This window comes from Amphibalanus amphitrite, unplaced genomic scaffold, assembly GCF_019059575.1.
Source record: "Amphibalanus amphitrite isolate SeventyFive unplaced genomic scaffold, NRLGWU_Aamphi_draft 000840F_arrow, whole genome shotgun sequence".
In the NCBI taxonomy this organism is placed as follows: domain Eukaryota; kingdom Metazoa; phylum Arthropoda; class Thecostraca; order Balanomorpha; family Balanidae; genus Amphibalanus; species Amphibalanus amphitrite.
Window position 1 is genome coordinate 13631 of NW_024882334.1, and position 26802 is coordinate 40432.

At 49.1% G+C, this 26802-nt stretch overlaps 1 protein-coding gene across 2 annotated transcripts in view; it reads left to right on the forward strand.

Moving 5' to 3' along the window:
- LOC122366935 (ecotropic viral integration site 5 ortholog-like) overlaps window positions 1-26802 on the forward strand; it is a 45318-nt gene that overhangs the window by 5596 nt on the left and 12920 nt on the right. Inside the window, exons 2-5 of one of the 2 annotated variants that reach the window (XM_043339606.1) lie at window positions 1654-2499; window positions 10281-10500; window positions 15657-15785; window positions 26015-26185. In XM_043339606.1, the coding sequence (XP_043195541.1) occupies window positions 1751-2499; window positions 10281-10500; window positions 15657-15785; window positions 26015-26185 (1269 nt within the window). In that variant the 5' untranslated portion in view covers window positions 1654-1750. Of the gene's footprint in view, window positions 1-1653; window positions 2500-10280; window positions 10501-15656; window positions 15786-26014; window positions 26186-26802 lie in introns of those variants that run through there. The other variant, XM_043339607.1, reaches the window with a different exon arrangement.

Here is a 26802-nt window from a genome sequence, read left to right on the forward strand (position 1 = left end):
GCTTGGCGGACGTGAAATGATCCAAGTCGAGGCGAAATGAGGCCCGTATTGGCAGTCCTCGCTTCTGACGAGATCCGTTCTTACGGAGACAGCTCCACAAATGAGGCGCTCAGAGAACTGATTCAACGGTGGAGGATTGAATAGGGTCAGCAGGTCATACTGTCAGGCAGTCAGTGGCAGACGGCAGTCAATTGTCCGATGTTGCCTTTCTGTGCCTTGCTGTCAGTCCATAAGTGGGCGGTGAGAAAGAGGATTGGAGGTTCGGGAGAGAGGTGTGGAGGTGGCCTTCATGGCTGTCTCACAGATGCGAACAATCGCCGGGGTGCCTCCAAACACACCTTGGAGTCATTGGCACGTTCTGTCTGTAGCGATGTGACCCTGCACGCCAGGCACGCACGAGGCCCAGGTTCAATGTCGGGATTATTATGGACGGCGGCGTCCATGGCCAATTGTTTGGAGCCGGTGTCTCTCCGCTGAATACAACGCAGAGCTATGGTTGCAATGTTTTTTTAATTAAACTTGCCTTCTGTCACGCGGCAGCATGACCTGGTGACATTGCAATCACCTCACGCATTAATTAGATCTGGATCTGTGCGGTTAACGCGGGCTGTTGTGCGCTCTCACATAGGACAGATCTCCGAATCGGCTGTGGTCAGCGCACCTTGTGGGTTGCCGCAAGGAAGCATACTATCGCCCCTCCTATTCACACACCACTCAGGCACTTCAGGACGACGCCCGTCGTTACAACTTGGCGCGCCTGCTGCTCCCGGCGTGGGCTTACGATTTATGGGCGATCTTCCTCGCCATCGTTTGACCTCAGGGCGTTAAGGGTAAAGTGGCGAGCAGGGGTAGTTATAGCCTTATATGGTGAACGGATAAAAGTGTGAGGGGCTGAGAATACTGAATAGGGAAGAGGTTGTACGGGTTGGGTCTGCCTGCACGCACGCCGCACGGGTGCGGCATAACTCGGTGATATTGATGACTTTCCTAGATGATGATTTAAAGGGACCCTCCCACCTTCAAAAAAATTTATGAATTGGCATGAAAGTGATGTCGCTCGGTTCAGAAAGAGCGAAAACGAATATCTACCAAATTTCACCGAAAAATATTCACCGGTTTTCAAGATATTAGACTTTTACTTTTGTTTACTTTTTTGGGATCTCCGCTGTTTCTAGCGACTTTATTTTAGAAGTGCGGCGTTTGCGGCAGATGTTGCGCGCAAATAGCATATACCACCGCGTGCTACAAAACGTTTTAGTCAAACATTTAAAAATCGTTAGATATTTGCGCTGACGTCACACATTCAGAGGGGTATTCCTAAGCATTAGCCCCTCTGAATCAAAATGCTGCAATTTTGAAATTCAATATTTCCGATTTAAGGCATTTCTCGATGTTGTGAGTGCCGAAACCGGTAATTGTGAGCCAGGGACCCCATTTTGGCTATCTCAACTCAAATCTAATGTTAAGGTGGGAGGGTCCCTTTAATTAAAAAGGCAAGGATCGAGCTAGGCAACGACTGAATTAAAATGGGATGGGTAATAGGGAATGGGCAAATAGGATGCCTCTTCATACCTCGGCTGCCGTCGCTCGGCCTAGTAAACCCATCTTGGCCACTGCCGTCGCTCACATCAACCCATTCGTTACCGACTGCAGCGTACATAATTGAAGAAAGGTGAATAAGCGATAACATCAACTATCAAGGCTACAAAGTGCGTTTTTAAGCGATGGCATAACGCCATAACAGCGAGCCATGTCTTACTTTGACGTGTTTGGTGAGCTTGGCGACGAGCCCCCGCCTCCGAAGAGGACGGAGACGGAGAAGGAGACCGTGAACAAACATGGGCTGTCGACATCGACGAGCCTACCGACGGATCCCGTGAACGGTAACGACGTTCTGAACTGCGAACAGTGTGGCGAGAATGGTGACGTCAGTGACGCTGGTGGCGTCGATGATAATGGTGCTGGTGACAATGATGTCAGTGCGTCAGCTCAACCCGATTCGGGTGGTGGTGGCTGGAGGTCGAACGACCCCACGCCCACTCCTCAGGACGTTGGTGGGGAGGATCCTCCCGCCGCTGACGCGCCAGGGAGCCTCACGGCCGCTGAGGAGGCTGCTGAAAAGACTGATGTCGTACCAGTGTTTCCTACAAGGACAGACGAGTTATCTCGACCCAAACTAACCCCCGACGGCAAGAGCATCCTACCACGACTTCGGTTAACCTCAGTTGACGACAACGGCCACACTTTCGACGTGGAGGATGACGTATTCCTCTCGGGAGGACCGCTGGAGGACCACCCGGATCACGACGATGATGAAGAGGATGCCTCCACCCCAGACACCGACATCACAGAGGCTGCTGCACTGGTGCTGGAGGAGCCTCCTGCTGAGGATCCGCCCTGGAGCAGCAGCTCGCTGCCCATGAGGCTGTTCAGGGACGGATGGCACGGGCTGTCCAACCTACTGGTCAGCATTCACCACCACCGGCGAGCCTCGGACGGGTAGGTGATGGAAAGAGGGAATCGTGGGTGACGGGTCCATGAGGGAAGAGGATATTTTTTAGAGATCACTGACCCCCGAGGTCAGTGACCTTGTGAATTAGCTTGGTACACTCCAATATTGTGGACTCCCCCTCCTTCGATCTTTTTTTTCCATCCCTCCCTCATTCACGCCACTGCCTTGTTGCCGACCCGTCCGATGTCCACCCACCACAGCCCACCTCCCAACTCTCATCCACGGAACATGCACCATCCACCGTGGCTCCAGCTGGCAGTTCGGTGGTCGTGCCGGCGCGGCGGTGCCCGGGACCGGAGGCTATTCTTGTGCCGGCCGCCGCGCCGGCCCGCCCCCTTGTTTTTCTGAGCCCGGACATCCGGTGTGTTAGCCGTGTCCGGGATCCGCGGGGATCCATCAGCTGCTCCCCGGGTATCCGCCACCTGCCCCCGGGGATCTGTCACCTGCCCCCGGGGGATCTCTCACCTGCCCCCGGGGGATCTGTCATCTGCCCTTTAGGGATTTGCCATCTCTTGCCAAATATCACCTACGCGAGACCGCTGCAGGGTTTACGATGATGTGCTGTTTGTGTCCCTGGGCACAGTGATGCAAATGGGGTTCACGAGTGGCCATAAATACGAAAAAGGCCCAAAATTCAAGTTCACTTAATCGAATAAATCGTAATATGGTCAGTCAGGCAAATGTTTGGGGTGTCTGAAAAAGTATGATTTTAATGTTTTTGTCAAAGCCGGCCTCGTGTATGATTGTCAGAAGTCGAGACATTTTCGATGTCGTAAAATGACTGTCAGGTACTTGAAATTCAAGTGCCGCTAGCGTGCGTTCATGTCACACAAACTGCAAAAATTATACATGAAAATGATCCCCGAAACCTGCTGCTTCTAATGCCACGTCATAAAAAGCCGTATCTATTTTGGTTTGGCGGTGAGCTAACTATTTGTAATCATGTTGCAACCGCAGTTTTTTACCAAAAATATTTGCTTTCAATTCACCTACAGCACTTCACACAGTGTGTGCCCGTTAGTGCACCATATCATAGCATTCCCTAATCATTTCTGAGTCGCATAGTGAAAGAATTAAGGCGCTAGCACAGGGCTGACCTGCGCTACAGAAGTTTTCGTCCGGCACGGTCGGGTGCCGCGGCGCAGCGGGCGGCCCGGGCGGCCGCGCCGCCGCGCCGCCCGGACGCCGCGCGACGGCACCCACCCGCCCACTGCGCGCCCACTGCGGCGCCCGACCGCCCGGACAAAAACCTCTGTAGCGCCGGTCAGCCCTGTGCTAGCACCTTAATTCTTTCACGATGCGACTCAGAAATGATTAGGGAAGGCTATGGTATGGTGGACTAACGGGCACACACTGTGTTAAGTGCTGTAGGTGAAACGAAAGCATTTTTTTCTTAGTAAAAAACTGCGATTGCAACATGATGATAAATAGTCAGATTACCGACAAAGCGAATGAGATACGGCTTTTTGTGACCCGGCATTAGAAGCAGAAGGCTTTGGGGATCATTCCCATGCATATTTTGTTCAATTTGTACGAAATGAACGCAAACCAGCGGCGTTTGAACTTGCGAGTGTCTGACCGTCATTTTACGACCTAGAAAATGTCACGACTTCTGACGATAATACACGAGGCCGGTTTTGACAAAAACATGAACACCATGTGATTTCAGATGCCCCAAACATTTGTCTACTCGGCCATATCGCAATTAACTCGATTTGGTAAACTTGACTTTTGGGTATTTATGGCCACTCGTGAACCCCATTTGCATCACTGTGCTGGGGAGACTTCACGCAAACCGCTGAAGATGAAGTTCAGACCGGACTAACGCAGGAAATTATCAAATGCTCGCAGCTCGGAGGATTTCTGGTCCGCTGCTGACGTTAAAACGCCTCGTGATTGTTTTTTTATTTTCCGTGTTTGAATTCGGTTTTGTAGTGAAAGATTATGCAGTCGTTCCAGTTTCATTTTCTATTTGATCGGGAAATAATTAATCGTCATAAAGATCCGACGATCCATTTCAGCAAGCCGACCAGAAAGCGAATGATTAAATGCGACGCAGAATCCCAATTAGACGAATAATATCATATCCCATTTTTCAACGGAAGTCCTTTTCAATTTTCTGCCAATCTGAACTTTGCTACGTCTCCTCAAGCTTTCTTTCTATTGTTCCGTCATTTCTCGATGGGGGGCTTTTGTGACATCCCTTCGAGTTAATGATCTGGTCGTTCTCACATAACCAAGTCTCACAACCGTTCTCCAGCTATGTCTTGTGATAGATAATTACTTCTGTGCAATTTTCCTGTTCCTGGCTTTACCGCCTAAATTTAGTTAAAGTTTCCACGGTCATCGACTCAGCCCAATGAGACCTTGTCCCATTTTCTCATATAATTTTCGTAAATTTTCTCTGCGTGACAGTTTGTTTAATTTCATTTCTCGGCACGTCCCGGCTGAGTAATTTTGTGCTGTGCGTGGGCCGAACGCCCGGGTCGAACTGTGATACGATCTCCAAAGTTCGGTCGTCAGCTCTCTCCCTGGAGCAGATGATCACAGCACAGATTTGGACCGGACATGGCCATGTGGGACCATGTTTGGTGACTCGGTGAGCCGCGCCGACAGATAGTTACCGATGATTCCGCCCAACGTCCACCGTCTACCGTCTACCATCTACCATCCTTCGTCCGCCGTCCACCGACTACCTTCCACCGACTATCTTCCACCGTCCACTGTCTGCTGTCCACAGTCCACCACCCACCGTCCACCGCCCACCGCCAACCACATACGATCCATGCAGGTCCAGCCATGTGCCAAGTCCACCAAGATGCAATTTGCCAGGGTATCCGGCTGACTACAGTGTAATTTGGCCCGGCGGCTGGTAGGGTAATTCGGCCGGCACAGTCTTATGCTTGCATTAATTTGGCGGACATGGAAATGTCTCCTTCAGTTTGGTCAGTGATACTAAGGCGGCAACCATAACACTGCAACATTATGCAGTGGTCGACAGCGTAATATTCAGCCCTCGTGAAAGTGACGGATGGCCGTTTGTTCGATTTGGTAAAGTGGTGGGTCATGTCATATATTTCCGGCGGGGACCAACTAGGTTGTCCTATGATTGTCCTTCATCGCGTGAGAAATGGGCCGTCTGGCAGACATGGTTCGTAACGGGCGCTTTGTTTTGTCGTATATACCTCTACTGTTCTATTGTCTGCCATTTTTGGCTGTTCGGACCGTCCCTGCGTGAATAAGTTGTATGGTTGACTCACATGTTTTTCTTTTTTTGTCAGCAGTATGCACCAGACAACAATGGATAAGTTTATAGCTCTCTATAATTTTCCAATAATTACATAACCAACCCTGAATTTGATCTCCAGGCGATTCGTAAACGTTATCGGCCTGAATCAAATTTTGAATGGTCATTTCACTACCTCTTCATGTAGTGCATAAATTTGAGGATATATTAACCTCTAAGTTAATTTTAAGTCCTAATAAAACATCATAATTGCCTGGATTAACTGGCTTGGGCTATTGCCATAATTGGATTTCAGTAGGCTCAGCACACCATTTAACTAGCACGCATACGAAGACCCATTTTGCGCTAATTTAATTATACACGACTTCACGGATGTGTAAAGTTGGCAACAAAGCTGTAACTATATGCTTAGTGTGATCAGCATTGTAACCACACACTGGGCAGATTACTCATCATCTGACTCTACTGGCTACTATGGGGGTACAAGCGCGTCTTACAATGGGCATGCAAAACAAACACATTGTTTGTGCAGATACATGCTGATCGCATGACTCATCAGTTCAATGATTCATTGGAAAACAATGCAGACACAATGCTAGCGGCTCCTCGAAATAGCTGAGGAAAGTAAACATGAGGTGAAACTTTGCTCGCCACATTCCAACTCCACCACCTCCATGCACCATCACTGCACCACTAACGCACCACCGCTGCACCACCACTACCACGTATCGCTTCATACACAATCATACATCCATACCAACGCGTCCACCTCCACCCACCATTGACGCTAGTGTGTCTGACGAACAACACCACCCTTGTGTTGTTGTCGGTCTGAATATATGCCAGTCATTTCCTCGGTAGCTCCTCCCTGACTTCAGAGTGCCAGTCACGGGGCGGGGATGAAGGTGAGAGGTCCTGTCTGCTAGTCGCTGGCTGTTAAATGCCTATTGCTGGTCGCTTGCTCTTGGTCGCTTGCTGTTGGTCGCTGATTCTTGGTCACTGGTTACTGGTAGCGGGTTCTCAGCGGCATTTGTTATCACTGTCAATCGGTTCTATCGCCCTTGCCGCTTCCTTTGACTGCAGTGTTGTCAGTGTGGATAAGTTAAGGGCAATGACCTAAGGTCTGGGTAATGACCTAAGGCCTGGGTAATGACCTGGTCACATGTTTGGCGGCAGTTTGCGCCTGCCTCCAAGCGATGGGGCTTCACGGGAGGCGCATCAACACGGTAAATTGACATAAATACAACAGTAAACTACTTGCAATCATGCAGCTTTCCAGCGGTAAAAAGTGGCAAGTGCGCCAGAGCTTTGGTAGTCACTCCGCTTTTCTTCCCCACAACCAGTAAAAAAAAAGCAATGGCTCAGGGGTTAGGCTTCACTGAAACTAATTCAAATATTTTCCATTATGTTACGGGTGCAGTTGCGGATGAGGAAGTGATGCACCACACGTTTTGTGCTGTGCTAAATGTTACGACAGGAACACTTACAGGAACACAGGATTCGTGAATACTCTTTTACAATTCATATGCACACTGTTTTATGATGGACCCGATTTACACATATTCACCGAACCGTTCCTATGCCAAGGTCACTGTATGCGCGTGGGTTTTGTGCGGGTCATCTGTATGCACCATTTCAGCGGCTGTTGGCAGCTGTGACCATCCAGGTCATCTAGATTCACCCGCCCCCTTCCGCAGTCCGCCTGGCAACTGTACGGGGGGTCGGCGCGCAGGTTGAAAATGACGTTACCGACTAAGACATTAGATTTTTCCTTATCCCAGCTGGGTCATCTATTTTCCTTCAATTATAATCTCCGTTAACTTTGAATGATGCGCTGTTGCTTATTTGTACCTAACTTGTGTGATGTTTTTAATCACCCAGCTAGAAAAGCCAGCTATTGTATAGTATTCCTTTTATTTTATTTTTTCGATGTATAGAGTGGCCAGTTTCCGGTCAGTCGGGCCGCGTTGTCCAATATCGGCACCTCCTCTGTCGGCCCCGACCCGACAGCCGTCACGATATACCGTCCGTTCGGCCGATCGCGGCTCACCATTACTGGTGGAACACTGGACCGCTCGACCCGAGGGCGACAGGCGCTGCGGCAGAAAGAAAAAAAAAACGGCCCGCTCCAATGGCGTTTGGCTGTGGAAAAATGCCGGCCGACGCTGTCGAGTGTAAAAGGAAAGTGGCGAATGGTGGCGAATTTTCCCCATCGCAGGAGCGTCCTTATACGCCGGCAGGTTTTGTCGGTGCAGGAAGTCAGTGACTATTGCCAGAAGTGAGTTGGAACAGCGGAGCTATCAACATAATATCGTGTCCTCCTTTTCCTCGAAAATTCGTACCCCGTGCGGCTTCATTTCGAATGCGAGCATAGTGCGCCGATCGGAAATCACATTTATGGTCACGTTCGTGTCTTGGTTTGTGAGCGCTATGGTCGGGAGTATTTTTAACGGACTGAAACGGTATCTTTGACTGCTGACGTAAATGATGACTGGCATAGATCGCTGTCTTTTGCAGCACGGGCAGTGAAAGTATCACTCAACATGTCCCTTGCCAGCAACTTTTTCCCTAGACCAAGGTGCTTTTGGGCAGGCAGTTCATATACACATGCGATACACATTCCTTCAGGTCCTTTCAACGAAACTGGGTAGCTTCCCAAAGTCGAGTCATTCCCTGATGTTTTAGCTAGCCTTTCGCTCGGCCAACCCTCAGAGGTTTTCTCAGTACACGATGCTTTTAGTTCACAGTAAATCTGAGGGTATGTGAGCTCACGCCGTTTTTCTTCATCATTTCTCCATTACCAGACTGGCTTAGCGTGCTATATTTATAGAAACATCTCCAGTTTCCCAGTCTCCCAGAGCTGTCTGGCAACTGGTTGATCGTGCAGCCTGTGCACGGGGCTAGTCATAAAAGCTAGTCAGTCAAACGCGAGCTAGTAAATGAAATCGCGGTACGAACGAACGGTAGCACGGCGTATTGTTTGATTTCTATGCTATTGCTGAGCCATCACGCTAGTTCAAAATGTCCATGAAAAGACAGCGGACAATGGGCTGAACAAACCTCACTGCAAAGCTCTTCCGCATTATCACTGATGAACTACATAGACACAATTCACCGTTGCGTAGTTTGGAATGCGTAGTTTCCAATACTAGGCCGAATGCGCAACTTTGTCACACAAAGCCTGCCTTTCAGCCCGTATCTCCCCCCCCCCCCCGCCATCAGATCTGTGTGATGGCCTCCCCCAGATCCGGGCTCATTTTGGCCTGCCGACGGCGCAGGCAGGTCATCTGTCTCCGCCCTGGGGCTATTACTGCGACCTCCGTGACCGGCTGGGTCGAACTGAGGGTCGAGAATCCCGTGAACATTTAGTGACGGACGACGGGCCATCTCAGCAGCTGCTGTGGTCTGCCTGGTGGGATGAGACTGGCCGAGTCAGCGGGGCTGGAGATGGCGGCGCATGTATGGCTGGGGTCTGTCTCCATTCTCTCTCTCTCTCTCTCTCTCTCTCTCTCTCTCTCTCTCTCTCTCTCTCTCTCTCTCTCTCTCTCTCTCTCTCTCTCTCTCTCTCTCTCTCTCTCTCTCTCTCTCTCTCTCTCTCTCTCTCCTCTCTCTCTCCTCTCTCTCTCCTCTCCTCTCTCTCTCTCTCTCTCTCTCTCTCTCTCTCTCCTCTCTCTCTCCTATCTCTCTCTCTCTCTCTTTGGGCATCAAGAATGACTGATTTTTTAAAGTCTGCATCTGATAAAATGCAGATATCCTCACATCACTGTTGTGCAAACCGAGACATTTTCCCATCCTACCCTCCCTCCGATGTCAAGATGCATTTTATGTAGCTGGCCACTAATTCCTATCGCCCCGCTGCGCACTTGGTCTTTCTCTAGTCCCTTGCTCCTCCCATCTAACCCTCATACCCCTGATCCCTCACCCCCTCCTTCACTGTCTAAACGCCTCCCTCGTCTCCCTGTCGGGTGAAATTGAGCCGTTAGGCGCGGCACTGGCCGATATTTCTCCGGAAATAAGCCTATTTATCCTCAGGACGGCTGGGTACGGGAGGGCTGAAGGTGGCTATAGCGACTTACTGAATAAATACGGCACTAGTCGGAGTGCAATATGGAGGAGGGATGGGAGCGGTATTCGGAACATTGGCGACCTCTGGAAAGGTTATTGGTTGGTGAATGTTGCAGCCGGCATTGCAAGCTGTTAATTTGGGACTTAAGCAGACTCCCTGAAATTGATTTCAAGGAATTTCCCCATGCCGGAGTCTGGAAGCCAATACGCCGAAGAATAACATCGTCATATGGTTACGTTTTGTTCGTTCTAATGTCTTCTTTTATTTGCTTTTGTTCACAACTAAGGGGCAGTAATCGCCACACCATGTGTGGATCGCCCACGATCGTAAATACATACAAATACATACATACAACTAACTAAGGGACAAATACATACATACAACTAACTAAGGGTTATATCTACCGGTGGTATTCTTACGTATGTCTGACCGACGTCATCTTTGTGTGATTTCAGACTGATCGAGACGGACGCCAAGAGTCTGAACTCGCTCTCCAACACGTCTGGCCACAGCCGAAAGTCGTCCGACACCTCCCAGATCTCTGTGGCCTCGGTCACCAGCTCCGGTCAGGGTCAGGACAGCACCGCCGAGCCGGAGGAGGATGCCTGGGTCGTCTGGGGACGCATCGTCAACGAGTGGGACCTCCACTGGAAGAAGAAACAGCAGCAGGTCAAGGTGGGTCACACTGCCGGCGTCGCCATGTTGGTCTACCTTTTGGTCTGCCATATTGGTCTGACTTAACACTAATGGAGGGGTGGGTGGGGGTTGGTGGGTGTGGGGGGACAATGAACAGAACAGGAGGGTGGGTGATGTCAGTGGGGAGGAGTAGGAGAGAGGAAATTTCGCTGCGCTACGGTGTGGAGAAAGGGTGATGTATGGGCCCGCGCGGCTCACCTCAGACTGTTTAATTTCCGTGGCGTTTGATTGAATGTCTGGCCGAAGACAGAGGGTGGAATTTGGCCGTAATTTCGGTCCGGAATGTCGGTCGCTCGGGCGGATGTGACATGGCTCGCATGTCGTGACAATTCAATTAAGGATCTGGAGACGGATCTAGCTGGGCGTCTGCGATTTTAATTCCATTATGCAAACCTATTTTGGGGCTTCCGGTCCGACCATGCTGTCCCTAAATCATGAAACTACTGTAAATCTCAATGTTTTGTAGATTTGACACAATTTTATCATGAATAACATTGTGGATCCCCTGAAACCTTGCGTTTTATCCACGTTGAAGCATTAACCCGCGCCCGGCTGGGGGTCCTGGATTTCCACGCCCTGCTGGGGGGGGTGTTTGAACACCCCCCCTTCTAACTCGGCTCCTGGGCCACGTAGCGATACGCGGAAGGCGGCGTTCGAAAGAGCGTCAAAAATAATGACGAAATCACTTCGGTCATTTTTTTTGGTCAGGTCAAAGGTCAGGTCACCAGAGGTCATTGAAGGCAAAATTTCGCCGATTTCCAGGTCGAATGTCGACAATTTCCAAGAAGCCAACGCATAACTCGGGAACCAATAGAGCTACAGCGCCACGGAAAAGCGCATTCGATAGCCCTATTAACGCCCTTTCTGAATAATTTTCTCAGATTTGACCTGACGTCAACGGTTTTGCCTGCAGGGAGCAAAAACTGCAAAAATAGCCGATTTTTTTCGGAAACAGTTTTTCTGCAATAACTTTTGACCCAAGCCTTGTACGAGCTTACTTTTACCGGCATCGTGTTCCTCTCGTCAAGACGCATCGAATGAACTATAACTTGACCTTGAAAGGTCAACTTGAAAATTTGACCTCAGGTCAAGGTCATGACCTGACCGGAAAGGGTCATGTTGCATATCAGTCGATCCGTGTCGTCGAGCTGAACACATCTAAGGCGTTTTCATCGCTCTAGCATGCCTCTATCAAAAGTTATTTGCGAAAAACTGCTAGATACCATTCGTGACCTAAGATGACCTCAGGGCATAAACAGGGGTCACGGACACCATTTTCATGTTCAGTGTGTCTAAACCACTTGTAATTCAGTGTTTGGGAGTGTTTATAATGTCTTTCGTCCAAAAGAGGCACATTTCAATTTTCTCCCATTGACTTATAATGGGGAGGTCGCAAAATTGACCTGACCTTAGGTCATCGATATCAAAATTCTGAGATATACATTTTGTACATGCTATTGCTCTTAGCAAACGATGAAAGTTTCAAAGCGATCGGTCACTCGATGTAGCTATGACAGACATTGAAACTTTTTATGAGGTGAGGTCACTTCAAGTGACCTGGTGACCTGACCTTGAATGACCTTGGTCTGAAATTTTCACAACATGTGTAGAATTGATGTATGATAAGGTGTACCAAAAACGGCGGCGCTCCGCGCCGCCGTTTTTGAGATATTCGCGAAAAACCACAAGGGGGGGTGTTCAAACACCCCCCCAGCAGGGCGCGGGTTAATGAAAATTCGTTTTGGGGAGCGTTTTGCGTTTGAGATAGTTAGTTGTCATAAATGCATTAATCTTACAGCTAAGTTAGTTGTCATAAATGCGTTAAGCTTACAGCTATAATAGCTTCATTTTTGGCTTAGCTTATTTTGAACGCATATTTCCCCCTAAAATTAGCAGTTGGCCAGGGCGTTAAATAACGCAGTGGCGACGCTTTCCTTGCTGCAGCATCACTCACTGGGCCTTTGTTTCGAATGCCTTTGGTCCTGCTGATGGATGAAGCTTTTTCGAGGAACTCATCGGAGCAGAGAAGGTTCGATCACTCCTGGAAATTAGTGGTGCCGCTACCAGGCAATCATCAATCGTGAGAAGTTTTACGCTTGATGTTCGAAGCATAGTTATACGCCCACTTGCACCAATGTTAATCTCAGCGAGTGTGATAAATGAATGAGTGATATGTCTGCAACCCATGATGGAGAATTCTTCGAAGTGAGCCGAGATGAAACTTGCAGAAGCCATCATAACTTTTGAAGTCGTTCCCACCTACTTATCATGTAATCATAACAGCCATTTACCAGTCTGAAGCCACCAGCCGCATATGCGCCAAACAGCGGCTACCCGTTGTGCTTGGGTTTAATCGCTAGCGCTATACCCCGTCTACAATGCAAGCAATAAATCACTCAATACAAGTAAGATAAAGCATTGTTATTGGATTATTCCCATGATAATCTTGAGATTGGGTCGTGTGGAATTTTACCGGGAACATTCCAGACTGCTAAAAAGCCATTTCCCTTCGTAGGCCTGATAACTATTGATTCATTGATCCGGTATCGACCTATGCCGATGGACATAGCCATTGATGTACTCATGTACTTTCGGCATCCAGTACATTTGGACAGCGTGGAGTGCATGGGATTCCACCGTTTGAGATTAGCAGGCTTATATTTTTATTGGCAATTATTTTCAGAGCATAAACCCATGGTTGGTCATTTATATGCTGCTGAATAATTTTATTATTTGTTTAATTTGATGGTCGTTTCCTTGATTTTCATTAAAAATTCCGCTTACTTTTTCGTGGTCAATAACCTATAAGCACTCCTATAAACACACCTATAAGTCACATTGTTTACCGATAATACGCTATGAATTTAATAAAAAACCGGTGGCCTCCTTTGTTCCGCCTGACTGCTCGGCTGATAGGGACCGAAGTTACCTCCATCTTGATTCGTTCGCCAAAGTTGACTTCCAGTCAACGAATATCCACCACCTCTTCCCTACAGGCTACACCCACCCACCTACTTTCGTTAAAATACCATTCTCCTTCGTCCACCTATTGCCTTCCCAACCTTCCGGTGACTCGTCTGCGTGATTCGTCCGCACACGCGTCGTGAGTCGGGTGGCGTCCCGGGCCCCGGGTCCGCCCGGCTTACTGGAATCATCAATCACACAGCGTTAGCGCACGCCACAGGCACACATCCCCGGCTGCAGGATGGGGGCGGGGGAGGGGCGGAGGCGGGAGTGGAGGCGGGGGTGGGAAGGATGCGAGGGCGGTGGGCGGTGGCAGAGGCGGCAGTGTTGATCCACAAACATGTCCACGACAGGCAACGTGTGTTAATCATAGAGCCAAGGCTGACGAAGTTCAACTGTTCGTTGAATATCAGGGAAATTAAAGTTAGTACCTATGTCAAATGTCCGAGTTAGTCGAGGGTCAAACATCCGCTAGCCCAAACGTTTGGATAGTCTAACGTCCGGCGCCCGTCGGTGAGTGTTGATGGATATGACCTCCCCCTACATCACTGAATGGTCTGGCCTAGTCGCAATGCACTCTCCTGCAGTACTTATACGGAGTCTGGCGTCCAGCAATCACGACAAATGTGGTGACAAAGCCTGGTGGGCTCTGATTTGTATGAATGGTGGTAGAACAGAGGGCGGCGGAGGGATGGAGGGGTGGTCGTTTGTGCCCCGTGTGGTGTTAATGGAAGCACCTCGCTGGGCAGACGAAGGAAGGGAGGATGGCGATGACATTGCCAGTGGCAGTGCAAAAAGTCAGTGGTTTGGGAGATGTAAGCCTACTCGGTATATTTGCGTAACTGAGTCTTATGAGTGGCGTTGTGGTCCTTCGGAAGTTTCGTGATGGAGAACCTTGATGACCAGTTAGCCCAAAACGTCGTCCGGTTTCTCGAGAATCATTCAATAATCGAAAACCTTACTCTTGATGGATTGTCACTATCTACGTGCACTCAGCTAGTTTTGTTCAATGTTATGCTCAAATGAGCGTACCTTCACAACTTCCACCGCTGTGCAGTGAATAGAAACTCTGACGAAGGCAGAGACGATCAAAGACGAGCGGCGCGCGCCGGTAAACGTCACAACCAACGTCTGGCTCTGGCGTCTGTCGGGAGATGTCGACTCGTCCCGTGTCGCCTCGTAAAAAGTCGCCAGGACCGTAAATCTCACTTGGCGAGCGACCTAGGGACGGGGCCGACGGGGAGGGGTATGTGCACAGCGTAAACGCGGGTTCCAGTCTGTCTGGAAAGGGAGGTGGGCTGGTGGGCAGATGGGTAGATGGCCTGGTCGAAGATATGAGTGAAAGTTGATCGAAAGAATCCGCAATTCTGCATTTAAGAACCAGGATCGATAGCAAGCTATGTTCTTTTGGCGCCAAAATGCGTGCTCTTTCAAAAGTCTTCAATAGCTCATAAAGGCAATGCATTATGCATTTTTGCTTTGAGCTTTTTATGTGAATTCAAATGAACTCACATTACCAAAAAATTCCGAGCTAGTGAGCCACGCCGAGCAAATTACCAGTATTTGCCTTTTTTTTTGTCCACAAGGTCAAGTAAAGAAACACCATTTCGTTGCCGTTGCATGGCTTCTGGCTCGAGGTCGTTCGGTACGATTTCCTATCAGTGTACACCCGCCAGGCTTCTCTGGTCAGTGATAGAACATCGTCAGCTGGTTCTTCGTTCGCCGTGTGATGATGCGGCGCGATGGTCTTTATCAGGAAACGAGGCAAGGAAATGGGCGCCAGTGATGGTTCTCTTTCCCCGAGCATGGCACGTGATCGTTCGCTTATGCGGTGCGGCGCCGTGGTGTCTGATAGAGCGGGCGATTGCAATTATGATGCGGATCGATAGATCGTGGAGACGATTGACGAGGTCCTGGTATGGAAATGTGGTCATGTGGTGTGATGGGATGCTGTATTCATGGTCCAATATTACTCGTGGAAAACATCGTGAATGTTGCGAACGAATAAACAGCTTTCAAATCTAACCCAACGGGAAACGAATAGATATGCAGAGTTACATTAAGCAAAACGATCATCGTTCTTTTACATGTGTGACTACTTTGATATCACATGATTACCTGTGACCTGACCCGACTAGTTTTGACCTGACCCATTCTCTGTCTCTGTGCAGGACCTGGTGCGCAAAGGGATCCCGCATCATTTCCGCGGCATCGTCTGGCAGCTTCTCTGCGGAGCCCACAACAGCCCGGTCAAGGCCAAATATGCCGAATTCATCAAGGCAACCTCCGCATGTGAAAAGGTAAGTTGTCACTTGTGACACCTACGGTGTCTTCTAGCTCGTTCTCTTGCTCCTCTCTCTCTCTCTCTCTCTCTCTCTCTCTCTCTCTCTCTCTCTCTCTCTCTTTCTCTCTCTCTCTCTCTCTCTCTCTCTCTCTCTCTCTCTCTCTCTCTCTCTCTCTCTCTCTCTCTCTCTCTCTCTCTCTCTCTCTCCCTCTTTCTCAAGAACTTGGTTTACACAATACAAATGTCTCGAGCACCAGCTGCGCCACTGCCACCGAATATTACCGGCTGCATTGGCCCCACTATACCACCCACGCATACCCATTCGACCAGTATCCGACTCAATCGCCCACGCTCCTACCCACGTCCCCCGGCGTCTGACTTTGGACACCGTCATTGGTGTGACATGATGTGACAGGGCTGGTTGATGTGTTGTTATTGAATTGGGAGCTGGATACGTGCGGGGAGGATGGCGTTGCGCCAAAGGACTGTGTTGTCTGGACATCCATATTGTTCAATGAATGAATGAATGAATGAATAAATGAATGAATGAATAAATGAATGAATGAATGAATGTCGACTATTGTCAGTCAACATGGGACTGCTTGACCGCGCCAGAACCGGTCGGGCCGCACAGAATAATGGAGATATATGTGCATCGGAAATGACCGTGACTCACATTGGAATTTGAGGAATGCCTGCTATTGCAGTACGGTTTTAGAGAGAATGGCTGTATAAACTCGGAGCCGTTGCATGGGGGAGTGCACCCCATGACTGATATCAGCCTTTTCCGCTTAGATTCGTCGGTTTCTCTTCTCTTCTCGTAGATCCTTGCCGTTCATGTCGTTTCAGATTTCCTTCCCTGCCATGATCCCTCGACAGTTCGACACCGGACTGCCATAATGTATCCTACACCTCTCTTTCTCTCCCTCCCCTTCTTTTTTCTCTCTCCCTCCCTCCCTCTCTCTCTCCCTCTCCATATCCGCTCCTTTCCTCTCCCTCGTCTTTCCCATCATATCGTCTCCCCTCCTCTTTCCTCTCTGGAGGTCGCTGGGCATAAAGCGCTCATTTTGGCACGCCGTGAGGCAATTTCACCGACACTTTGCGGCGGCAATGACGCCGCCATTTGCATACGGCGGAAGTGGTGCGCCGACCATCACCGGCGGCCCGTCATATCTCTGAGAGACTTTGATCTGCCGCGGTGGGCCTGGAGGAGCCGTTCTCCCCAGAATCTGCTTCTCTTTTCCTTGTGGAGAGCTCAGTCTCATCTCGCCTGCTGAGCTTTTTTCCCACATCTCTTTGAAGTGAAGATGCTCCACGAAAGAAATTCTTGCTTGCCAGTGGGGTGTTATGACAGTATCTTTTGTCATCATTCTTTTGCGAATATCTTCCGAAGTATAGTAATTACAAACTCTTGAAGCTTGTATTTCTTTGATTAGTTTGTTCGTAGCGTGCTCTGCGGTATTTTCTCGCATCTTCACAATCATCATTTCAGGTACCAGCTTTCTCTGTCTGTTTAAGCTCGAACAACTTCTAGCGAGCCGTAACTTCGCCAGTTTTCGGCTCTTTTTGTCTGGACGGCCGTGTTTGCGGCTGGACGCGCGGAGAAGTGGTCAGAGATGTTAGATAAAGATAAAATGCCGCCGGAGAGCCGCGAAATGGGAGCGTGGCAAAGGTGTGGTACGAGCGAGACGAGGTGTGGCGCAGCTGGGACGAGGTGTGGCGCTATGTGAACGAGGGGGCAGATGGTAATTCTATGCAGACGAAGCTCTATGCTGGCATTATCTGCCACCGGAACTTAGTTTAGCAACAAACGCGTAGCGTGACCCCTCTTGACGCAACTTCTTCACAAAATCAGTTTTCTGATGGTGTTGAAAAAATATGTTTTTCCTACTGAAGTGCAACAAACGCTTCAGTAAAAGTTGTGAACAAAATAACCGAAGGCACGGGAGTTATGAGGCGCTAACAGCTCAGTCTTTGGTTTTGATTAGCTCACTAGTTCCGCGGATATTCTTGTTTATCAGAAACAATCCCACTATCCTCCCTGGTTTCAGTGAGCCATGCTTAGAAATCCGAAACCCAAACGAGCGTCGATTGAGGTCATAACGGCTCGCCTCGGCGAGCGTGTGCAAATATATCCCCGGGCCACTGGGCCTCGTGCCTCGGGGAGAAATTCCCTCCATCACCGTCGATTATTTGCACAACGGACCGGCCAGTGGCCTTATTGAGGTGCTTAGAGCCCACATCTACTCAATTGCCGTGTGTTTTACGGAGAGGGTTTCCGTTGACTGCAATAAGCTGAGGTGATTTCTCATCATAATGGCCAAGCGCGTTCGGAACTTCATGGACAAGTCTGGTGGCCCAAAGAGAAATTGTGGCAATCAATTTCAGAAGAGAATTTCAAGAAGAAATATTCTGTTCTGAAGTTGGGTCTACCTGAAATTAACCGTGGTCTCCAGGGGGATTAGCGCCAATTTCGTCCATCCGATCCAAAAGTGGGATGGTGGATTTGAAATGGCTATATTAAAATTACCATCATTGCTACTCACAAGTTAGCTGGTCTACCAATGCGAGTGTAACATATTTCAATGATGTTAAGTGATTTTAGCCTACTCTGCAATCTTAAGTGGCTTTCGTACCTTGACGGGAGAGGGTTGTGAATCCTCTGGGCTCATTCACATAGAGCCTCTTTCGTCTGCTTACTTCCCTTCACTGTCCTATGACTCCAACTTTCTTCAGGTGACCGAGTCTATCAGCTTACTGACCACTATCGCAATGCCGTCGTTTCCCTCCTGACCGTCGCTATCTTCCCGCCGACCTGACCTTTGGGTCACAGTCGGATCGTTTGACAGTCGTGTGACCTCTGAAGCCCAGTTAGAGGTCGATCCATGGCAGCACCGGGGAATGTTGAACGTTCTAACTGACCCGTGACCATTTGCTGGAGGCAGCAGGTCGATAAGGGGGCTGAAAGTCAGACAGTCGCGTCGGTCTTCCTGTCTGTTTGTCTGTCGGTCTGTCTGTCTGTCTGTTTGTCTGTCTGTCTGTCTGTCTAGCTGGCTGTCTGTCTGGCTGGCTGGCTGCCTGTCTCATCAGCATATGTTCCGTCTACCAATCAGTCAATCCAGCAGTCAATTGATCAAGCATGCCTATAGCTGTATGTTTTTATGCTAACTTGCGAAGTGCAATTTCTTTTCCTGCTTGCTTATTGTATATATTTTCTGCTCCTTGTTTTTTTTTTTTGGAGCTGCTTTGGATTCATGTTTATCCTACTGGCTCTGCGAGTCGAATGTTCACTGCAACCATTTTAGGCTGTCCAGACAATACGACTTCGGACAGCCGTGACCTTTCATTTTGAAACCCTGCCCGCACTCGGCCGTTGTTGTTTCGTCCACTCTGAACCACATTTCACCCGATCGTTTGGTGGCCCGTTCAGTAGCAATGGCTTCCATCGATTTGCTGTGTTCAGTGCAGACTCGGTGGCCCGATCCACACTCGCTCAGCAAACTAGTTAGCACTAGTTCCAAACTGGCGTCAACAGGTGCAGAACACTGTATGGCTGTGGGCCTGTGGGGCCGACCGCCCTGCCTTATCAGTGTTTTATTCTCCCGATAGATGGCAGCAGCAGTAACGCCTGCATGTAGGCTGTCCCGCAAAACGCCACCGAGCGGAGAACAAGAGTGGCGTCCGGCGTGCGGCATTTTAGAGCATCAGAACGAATTTGATGACACATTCAGGGATGCCAGCGACTCGCTGATTTCCTGTGGAGTTCTCTGGCTGAGTGAATAGCGGAGCTCTGCCATTCAGTCATATAACGTTGTCGTCGTCGTCGGTAGCGGCGGCGGCGGCGACGGCCTGAGTGGTTTCTCTCCTAAATAGCTTCCGTAGGCTCTGTCGCTAGCTGCTCGGACCTGATTGCCCGTCACATCCAGTATGGTGGGCTGGGGACCGGAAATATGCAGCCCATTGCTCCCTTGTGGTGTGGAGTGGCATGGCGTTGCTGAGGGCAGGTTGTGGTCGGCATCAAACATGTGTTGAAAATCGTGTTTGATGTATTTTCTGTCTAGTAAGCTGTCAGTTTTGTATATGTACTGCTATGATTTGGATATTTTGTGTGCATCTATACGTGACAGCACAAATCTAATGTCGTGTAATTGGCCCATACCATTATATCCATGTAACGTTGGACCTGTATATATACAGCTGTGTATACTGTATAGTCGCTGGAAATTGACCATTAATTACGTTCGTTTAGCTATCTCGAGATCTCTGTCCGTATCGATACCTCACCAATCTGTGAGCTGCCAGCGCTGATTTCCGACACAAAGATGTCCTCCTAGATAGGACCCGGCGGGACGTAACTAGTTTGGTGTCCGCCCTACAGATTTACTCTCCAACCACCCATGGGGCGACCTTCTCCGCCTTATTAGTCGGTGTCTCAGGTCTCTCTCTCTCTCTCTCTCTCTCTCTCTCTCTCTCTCTCTCTCTCTCTCTCTCTCTCTCTCTCTCTCTCTCTCTCTTCTATCTCTCTTTTTCCTACGTATTTAGGAGGTACATTTTGCTACAACTCTGTCTCGTTGACTCGCAAAGTCACGCAAAGATAGTTAGACACTAGAGAGTCATTTATGGGTCTCGAAGGCACGCCTTAAATCGTGGAGACAATCATGATATGCTTATGTAACATGCTAAGCTACAGCCTACATCCAAAAATAGAAGGTCCATAATTATGGCGTATGGCAAAGGCCGAGAACCATGGATACCAGTAGAACATTCTTGGCGACGGAGGCACTGAGACACATTGAGACACTCGCTGGGAGACAGAAGCTCGCTGCGTCTGTTATCTCGGCTGAACGCCTCATTAGCTTTGTCAATGGTCTGGATGGTAGGAAAGAGCAGCGAGCGGAGGAGAGAGGAGAGGAGGAAAGCTGTGATGCGTGATGGACCCTGAATGTGCAGGGAAGGGCAATAGATACTGGTGTTTGGTAGATTTTGGCTAAATGTTTGAATAATCGCTGTATTATTCAGGAAATTTATACTTGGTGAATGTTCCGAAATGCTTCTCAGTGATTTGTATTCAATTCAGCCCATCGTCGACTTTCGTTCCGAATGACTTCTCCTTATGTCTCCTTAGGGCCTTATCACGACATCTGCTGTATCCCTCCCCTCCAGTTCTCGTAGTGTCTGAACTAAGTCTAGTCAATCAGTCAGTCGGACCGGGCGGGGTGTCGGGAGGGGCGGGGGGAGGGGGGGGGGGGGTGGCGACCCCCGACCGGCTGGGCGGACCATCCGACGGCCCGTATTGATCACAACCACAGAGAAACAGCGCCGGACTACTGCGCGGCCAACGTCAGCCGGTGCCGGCCAATGCCGCGGACGACTCGGAATGCTGGGAGGTAGCGCGTCTCGAATGGAATAAACCTCCTTAACGTTAACTTTATATGCCATAGATGATGGAAGTCGGCTGGACTGAGAAAATATTGTTCTCCGATTTTTTTCTTACCTGGCAAACAATATCACGTCATTTATTCATCCGGTTGAATGCAGTGTTTCAGTCAGCCCTGGTAACTAGGCTTTCGAGGACCATTCCACAGAGAGATGCTATTTTGGGAAAAGATAGCGCGATCTACGACAAAAAGAGTCGATGTGTCTTCCGCTCATCCAACAAATAACTTTTTGTCGCCGTTTTGAACGACAGCCGTTTTCGCCGAGCCCTCGTCTAGCGTTGCTGATAGATATGCTATTATGGCCCGTGTTCACCCTCTCGCCTCACTGCTGGAAGGAGGGTTCGGTGGCGAACTTTTTGTGGGTGGTCATTTACACTCCTGTCGTAGGGAAAAGGTGCTATCATTTGGGTGGGGAGGGAGATGGGAGCGAGGATGTTGATAGGATTGATGAGAATTTCAGACGGAAAGTTTTTGTCGTTTGACATTTGGTTTTCGGATGGGTGCGTGTGGGTGCCAGGAAAGAAAGAAAAGGGGGAAAAAGAGGAAGAGAGAGTAGGGAGGAAGAAGAGGATAGGGAGAATGAGAAAGACAGGGAAGAGAAGGGGAGTGAGAGGAGAGGGAGGAATTACAGGGAAAGACAGAGCCATTCCGTCCTGCCCCGTCGAGAAGGTCGGATGTTTTCGCGATGTCTCGGCCGGGGCTCAAGCCTTGTGCACGATGTGTAACGAAAACACAGACCAGATCGATATGACATAGCGACTGCCGACGGCACAACACTCTGGCTTTGTGACAGCCCTGTGGGCTTTGTGGGCTTATACGGCCGGCTGGCGATATTACGTCGGTAGCCGGAGAAGATTTGGGGCGTCAGACGGCTGCCCAGTGTTGTCTTAGCGTCGCTGGGAGCCTGGTGCGTGTTTGCTGAAAGGCTTGAGACGGCAAAGCAATATTGTTCGGGTGGATATAAAAAAAATGACGCTATGGAAGATATAAGGCGGTGTATGGTTATTTTGCCTGTGGTGGTCAGATGATATATGGATAGCTGATAGGATATGGTGAGGCCAGTGGGCTTCTTGTACTCGTAACGAAAAAAAAAAACGCGGCAAACGTGAACCCGTGTATCGGAGTGTAGCACAATTTGCTAGCCAAAGCATCGCTTCTTTAATGCTGGGCATCCCTTTTATTACTACATGCATCAAACACACTTTCCTTTGAAAGACACAGACCCCATTCCTTTGTGTAGAATCAGACCCTGGAAATGTTTTCTTCCCCTGAGAACCATTCCCATTCTGATAGATCGTCAGATCGTCCCGTCTGCGTCATCTCTCACGGGGCTACGTGTCTGTCTTCCGTGACCAATTTGGGACCGCAGCACACTGCCTGGAACATCTGACGGCGTTCTTATCACACCGTCTGAGCGATGTGCCTCTGCTGTCTGGGCAAGGACTGCGTGTTGGGCCATTATTTGTTCTTTGTCGTAATATGTTTCCTGTCATGTCTTATTTGACAGGACTAAATGCGATCCAATCAGAAGCAATAGCTGGAGCGGTATTGTGAGGAAAAGGGTACCAAGAGATGTCGATGGGGCATTACCAGAAATGTCATGTTATTTTCTCGGCCAGGAATAGCCCTTGATTTTCTCGGATTTTTTTTTTCATCGAGTAGGTATGCTGTCAGTTTCTGTTGGCAGTTATGTTGCCCCGATGCCTGATCCTGGACCGATCCCTTCTATTCTTCTCAGGCCCAAATCCAATCCCATCGGATGAATGTGTGATGGAATGACCAACACGTTCGGTTATGTTGGCCATTTATTCACGCTGACAGGAACACAGAAGGATACTTGGCGGATTTGCGCTTGACGGAAACTGCAATATATGTAGTAACTGAATGAAAGCTGTGGGTTCTGGTCAAGTTTTAAATGTAGTACTATACATTAATCAGCATCACATGTTTCCATTTCTTATTGATGTCATGACTCATATATCACACCCGAAATATTATTCTTCTGATTCTGACATAACTGTGGGGCACATGCAAGTCGACCTCGCCCAGCTCCTACATGCATCACAGTAATGAAACGTGACGGGCACACATGGCGCCGGAACCCGCACCAAGCAGCAGGGGTGGTGGTAGCTTCATTAGGTAATGGCGCAGGCGCTGATCTGGCATTCCCTATGGCTGTCCGTCTATTCGTCTATTGATCTGTCCATCTGTTCGTCTGTCCGTCTGTCTGTCTGCTTGTCCGTCCCTATGTCTGTCCGCCTGCCCATCTGTCTGTCCATCATTCCGTCCGCCTGTCTGTCTGTCCATCATTCCGTCCGCCTGTCTGTGTGTCCATCATTCCGTCCGCCTGTCCGTCCGTCCGTCTGTCCGCTTGTCCGTCCGTCTGTCTGTCCGCTTGTCCGCCCGTCTGTCTGTCCGTCCGTCCGTCCGTCCGTTCGTCAGTCCGTCGATCTGTGCCAGTGATCCCACGTTGCGAGTAACGCGTTGTTTGCTCGACAAATATCCGTCTGAATGTGTAGGTGGTACAGCACGGCCCAGCGCTGTTTGATCCGACTCCACGGGGCTCAGTGGCCATGTGTGTGTACTGTAGGTGTGTGTGGGAATGTTTGTGTGGAAATGCTTTACGAATTGTACGACGGACTGTGAGGTAGCCTGAGTATGAAAAAGGCTTCTGTGCGCGTTTGGTTGCACTCACCGCTGGATACCCTTTCCACAAGGCGCAGTAGTTGCTCGGCACTGCGCTCAGATCCATCTAAAACCGAGTTGTGCAGTGATTTGAACTGGCTATCTTGTTGCATAGCTCCGGTGAACGATGGGAGTCGATGTCTCTGTCTAGGAAGACTGGTGTGTTTTCTTTGAGCGATCACGACATTCGTCAACTCGATACAATGGTTGTTGAGATTTACGTGTGGTCCTGAAACAGCGTCTACTCGCTTGGTCCACCGTCTTGATTTGAAGTTGGGTAGCTGCGAAGGGTTTCTTTGCGTATATTGCAATCGAGTAACCGTTCCGGCTATTTCTTAGTCATGCTTATATCTAAACATTTCTTTCATGCTTATATCTACCTATCAATCAAGCTTGAAGTTCAGCCATTGCATACGACATATTATCATACAAATTAAATCAATTCGGTCGAACCCTGTCGATTCTGGATAAAATAGGGTCCTATCGCTGAGCTGCCGGGGAACAATTCGGTTAGTCAAATCGTGCCCAGTGGATCGAGAACGAATAGATAAAAGACCGCCCGCTCCCTCTGCTCTTCTGCCATTGGTATGCATTGAAAATAACGCTTTATGTAGACGGTGCGTGGTCCCGTCGACCCGGACGAAAATGAAGTCCATTGGAGAGTGACGCCGTATAGATGAGAATCGAAACTGGGCGATGGTATTATGGTGTAACCGGGCTCATCGTCTGAATAAACGGCTGGAGAAGCTTCCCAAGGAGGCTTTCGCCAGCGTTAACAAAAAAGAGCGGTATCAAAAGGCTTGATAATCTTACAAATGCGATATGAATGGTATCTAGCATTTCTCTTTTTTTCTACAACGTTTTTTTTTTGTCTACAGTGTTCTTTATTTTGCTTCTTCACCACATATTGTAATTTAAAGAAACGTTGAGCGTTTTACTCTAATGCACTCCTTTTCAGCGTTGTTTTTCTGTTCTGCATGCAAAGTAGCCTTTGAATCTCGTAATATGGACAATCCTGCGTCATACTTTAATGCATACATTTCCGAATAGCTGCCAAAACAACCCATTTTTCTGTCAAAATGCGACGAAAAAAAATGAGAAGACGTTCTAACTAAGCTCATTCATTTGTTTCACGGTGCGCACGTGAGCCTGTGACCTTTGCTGATCTCTGTGACCTGACATTTCCCCAGCTAATAGCCTCAGGCGACAAGTTCGACTTTTGTGCCGCATTGAACCCGAACACGACAGGAACATGACTCGTTCACACGAAATAATTAATACACTTTGACAGTGCGACCTTTGCCTGACCTGCTGCTGACTCTTTGAGAACTAATGTGCGCTGTGTGCAGTCCATCTATTTCTTAATTACTTTCATCTGGGACTGCGGACGAAAGTTGTGAAGAACTATTTTTGTAACCATTTCAGGAGCTGTGATATTTTACAATTGTCTGCATTTGTAGTCTGTGCTGTGTGTATACTGATTGTTCTGGTTCATGACACTTGTTTAATGCTGAACCTGATATATGCTGAGTTCTCTTTGATGTCTTTTGCCCGTCGTTTCGAGCTCTATTGCATCTTGCATCTCTTGCATCTCTCTATGCCTGTCCCGTAGCTCAGTTGGTAGAGCATCGGACTCCCGGTAGTGAGAGCCCGGGTTCGAGACGCTCCGGCGCTCGATATATGAGACTCCTGACGGGGATGGTCTGCGGTTGGTGGGAGCAGCCGCAGCCAGTTGAAAGTCAGTTGAGTGGGACAGGCCGTGTCCGGCTTTGAAGGGCACGTTAAACTTTGGCATCTAAATTCTCCCGTTACCCGGAATTGCGCGATCGGACGGTAGGGGTCGGGGTCTACGCAACAAGCTCTGCTTAGCGTGGACTCCGGCTCTGTCAATCCGTCCATTCAAACATTCGAGCTAAATTTATAAAAAAAAAATCTTCAGTCACTCTCCACCAATATTTATTGACTGTCCACCTCAAGTGACCTCTGCTGACATTCGCTGGTCTTCTTGACTTCTGTTTACCTTTACTGACCTCCACTGACCTCCGATGACCTCCACTGACTTTTGTTGACCCCTGTTGACCTCCAGTGACCCCTGCTGACCTCCGATAACCTCTGCCCTCAGTCTATCCGGCGGGACATCGCTCGGACCTACCCAGAGCACGACTTCTTCAAGGAGAAGAACGGCATGGGTCAGGAGAGCCTCTTCAACGTCATGAAGGCGTACTCTCTGCACGACCGAGAGGTCGGGTATTGCCAGGGCACCGCCTTCATCGTCGGACTACTGCTCATGCAGGTCAGTGAAGGGAACGGAGTATGGATCAATCCCTGTGACTTACATAGGTAGCTATAATACCTTTAGCCAGCCAAGTTGTTTCTTCATGTAGCAGTGATAATGTTGATTTCGGATGAAATCTTCTGCAGTTGCAGCTCAAAAGCAATTTGAAAGACCATACCAATTGCAGCTGCCGTTAGACGAAAGTTCACGGTCCGAAATTACAGGTCGGACTGTCCATGGTTGAAGGCACTGAAATCAGCTGCCAGTGCTGTGTGAAGATCGAGTCCTGGTCAATCTCAATGGTATGAGATCGGCTTCAAGTCGCCGTGAACTGAAGGGTATCAAATCGCTCGGGTCTTACCGCTGAATCAATCAAAGCTGCCGCTCCAAAGTACCGTTGTTATAGTTCTCAGTTGCCGCGGCCGAGATCACTTCCGCAGGCAGATGAAATGAGTACCTAGAGTTGCGAGGCGGTTTGTTCTCGCCTGCTCTTGCGGCAGATCTTATTTGCGACAGTCTATCTTCTTTATAAACAAGCAGGCTTGCAGCAGTGCATCCGACGCCTGCAGAAATATTCACTCTCGTGGTTTTACAGCAGTGATTCTTACAAATTTCGTTCACGCTTTGTGCAAGGG